The 2,741-nt window shown below is 36.9% G+C and overlaps 1 protein-coding gene across 1 annotated transcript; it reads left to right on the top strand.

Moving 5' to 3' along the window:
- The first annotated feature begins 1,276 nt into the window (after positions 1-1,276).
- LOC110708123 lies at positions 1,277-2,453 on the top strand. Its single transcript, XM_021886231.1, has 2 exons — positions 1,277-1,705; positions 1,809-2,453. The coding sequence occupies exons 1-2, from the start codon at positions 1,277-1,279 to the stop codon at positions 2,451-2,453; spliced, it is 1,074 nt and encodes a 357-aa protein (XP_021741923.1).
- Positions 2,454-2,741: the final 288 nt, after the last annotated feature.

Here is a 2,741-nt window from a genome sequence, read left to right as displayed (position 1 = left end):
AGTAATTCCCCTACTTAAAGTAATTGGCCCACTAAATTATACTTATAACTTCTCACCCCATTTTAAAGTAATATTAAACCATGTAAGCCCCCAGTTTTCTTAAATACCGTGAAAAAAAATGTGTATTACAAGTTACAACTATTAAAAAACAGAGAAAATGTACATAGGATTATTTTCATAAAATGATTATTTTCATAATCTATCATAAACGAGTATAAGTATAAAATATACGGAGTAATTAGTCCAAAAAAATTACTTCCTCCGTTAATGGTTAATTGCAACAAATGTACTTGTTGTGGAAACCAAAGCAAAACTTTTAGGGAGTGTTTAATACTTTGTTATTGTATGGAGGGTCATGTGATTAGTGGAATAAAAAAGGAGGGAGAATCTGAAAATGAAAGTGGGGGGCCCGGATTTATTTAAAAGAGGAGAGAGAATTTGAAAAAATGTGTGGGGTCAAAATATTTGGGGTAAAAATTTTCCCACTTTTTGTTCACCTCCTTTTTTTCCCACCAAACTTTTCCCACTCTCTTTTCGCATCTAAATTTTTCCCTCCAAATATTTCACTCTTTTTTTTACCCCAATATTTTTCCCTCCATTTCAAATTTTCAGTCATGGAAGAGTATTTATAGTTCCAGCCAGCAGAATACTAAAGTGTTATGAAACACCAAATTTTTCCCCCCACTTGACTTTTTCAATCAAGGGAGGGTATTTAACATACAACCTGCCATAAATCTCAAGTACAAGTACAAAATTACAAACCAAAGGTCAAATCCTCATTACAACCATTGTTTACAAAATCAGGCTACCATCCTACGACTAATTAGCCCTACGTTAGAAGCAGCATCTTCCATCCTTAGACTTGTTCTGGTTTAGCACAGCACAACCCAAAAAAAAAAAACAGCCACCAACTTCATTACCAGTTCCAAAATCTGTGGAACTCAGGGTCATTAGATTATCAAGCATGACAGACATGTTCAATGATGCTTTTTTCAGCATTGACCAAATGCTCAACGATGACGGCAACATGAAAGACCAATATTCAAGCAATGAAGGAACTCACAACAGTCAACACAGTCAACAACATGAAGAAACAACAAATAATCCCAGAGCCAAGAAAGAGCTGACTGTTTCCCAGAAAAGATAAATTGTTGATGCTTTTTTATCACAACAAGAGGGTGGGGAATTACCAAGAGGGTTTATAACAAAGCAAGCACTCAAGTTCCATGTACATAGGTCAACTATTCACATATTATTCAAAGACATTAAGTCACAAATGGCAGTGGGGAATGTGATAGATGTCAGAAGCAAGAAGCTGGGCAAAACTGAACCCAAACCAACAGAGTACACAGATGACTTCCTGCAATCAGTCTCATTGTACAAGAGGACAACTGAGAGAAGCTATAGAGCAGCTCTCAAAATATCACATGTCACCATCCACAAGTTAAAGAAAAAAGGGAGACTCATAACACATACAAGCATAAATCACACTGCACTGACATCCAACCACAAGATAGCAAGACTGAAATGGGTGTTAAGTCATCTACTGTCAGCTGAAGATAATAGGGACCCTCGGTTTGTGGATATGCAGCAAGTAGTGCATATTGATGAAAAATGGTTCTACTTGAACCCAGACACCAGGAGATTCTACCTCCTGCCCAATGAACCTAATCCATACATGTGCGAACAGTCCAAAAGGTTTAAGGTAAAAGGCATGTTCATGGCTGCCATTGGGAAGCCAATTTTAACCCCCAAGGAGTAGTATTACATGATGGAAAATATGGAATTTTTCCATTTGTGTATGAAAGCACAACAAAGAAAAAAAAAGCAAAAACAGGAAGGCTGGTGTTGTGGAAATAAAGGCAATACAAAATGTGAACAAAGAGGCAATCAGGGCAATGTTGCTGGAAAATGTGATTCCTGGCATCAAAGATAAATGGCCATCCCATCTGTCCAAGGACATATGGATTCAGTGGGATAATGCAAGACCTTATCAAATTCCCAGGGATGAGGAATTTAATGCAGCCTGTCAGTCAGATGGTTTCAATATCCAATTCATTTACCAGCCAGCTCAGTCCCCTGACCTAAATGTGCTAGATTTGGGGTTGTTCAATGTCATACAATCCATACAATACCAATCATTTCCTAAGAACTTAATGGAACTCATTGAGAATGTGAAAGAGGCTTATGACTTGTTTAATCCAGTTTTAAACAAGCATTGTTGGATAACATTGCAATGTTGCATGGAAAAAATACTCAATCATTTTGGGGGGAATCATTTTACCCCACCACACAAAGGGAAGAAAAGGCTGGAAAGACTAGGCTTGCTGCCAGAAGTACTACATGTGGACAGGACTGTGGTTCAACAGGCTGTTGATCACCTCAACAATATGTTCATACAAATAGGTGAAGGCAATGAAAATGATGAAGGAATGGAAGTTGATGCAGACTAAACACAGCATAGACAAATGAGCAAGGTAACAGTGAGAATGCCACACATAACTAATGAAGATCAAGGAAGCCACTAGGTAGTGTTTATTGTTTTTTTTTGACAACTTTTTGTGTTGCATTAGTTATGTGTATTTTGTTTACATTGAAGGTCAATTTGGTAAGGCAGTCTTGACTAGCTTATGTTCAACATGTGTAAACTTTTGAAAAACCATATGATATGAATTGTGATATTTTTATGTACAAGAAGCAATTACAGTATGTATTAAACTGTGAAACAAAGGCAGAAACAA

Source organism: Chenopodium quinoa, unplaced genomic scaffold (genome assembly GCF_001683475.1).
Source record: "Chenopodium quinoa cultivar QQ74 unplaced genomic scaffold, ASM168347v1, whole genome shotgun sequence".
NCBI lineage: Eukaryota > Viridiplantae > Streptophyta > Magnoliopsida > Caryophyllales > Amaranthaceae > Chenopodium > Chenopodium quinoa.
This window is presented reverse-complemented; position numbering and strand designations above follow the sequence as displayed.

Bases quoted from the DNA above. Each gene is read 5' to 3' on its own strand.
- LOC110708123 (XM_021886231.1), top strand. From the start codon at position 1,277: ATGGCAGTGGGGAATGTGATAGATGTCAGAAGCAAGAAGCTGGGCAAA. The intron at 1,706-1,808 runs GTAAAAGGCATG...TGTGTATGAAAG, and splicing joins AACAGTCCAAAAGGTTTAAG to CACAACAAAGAAAAAAAAAG.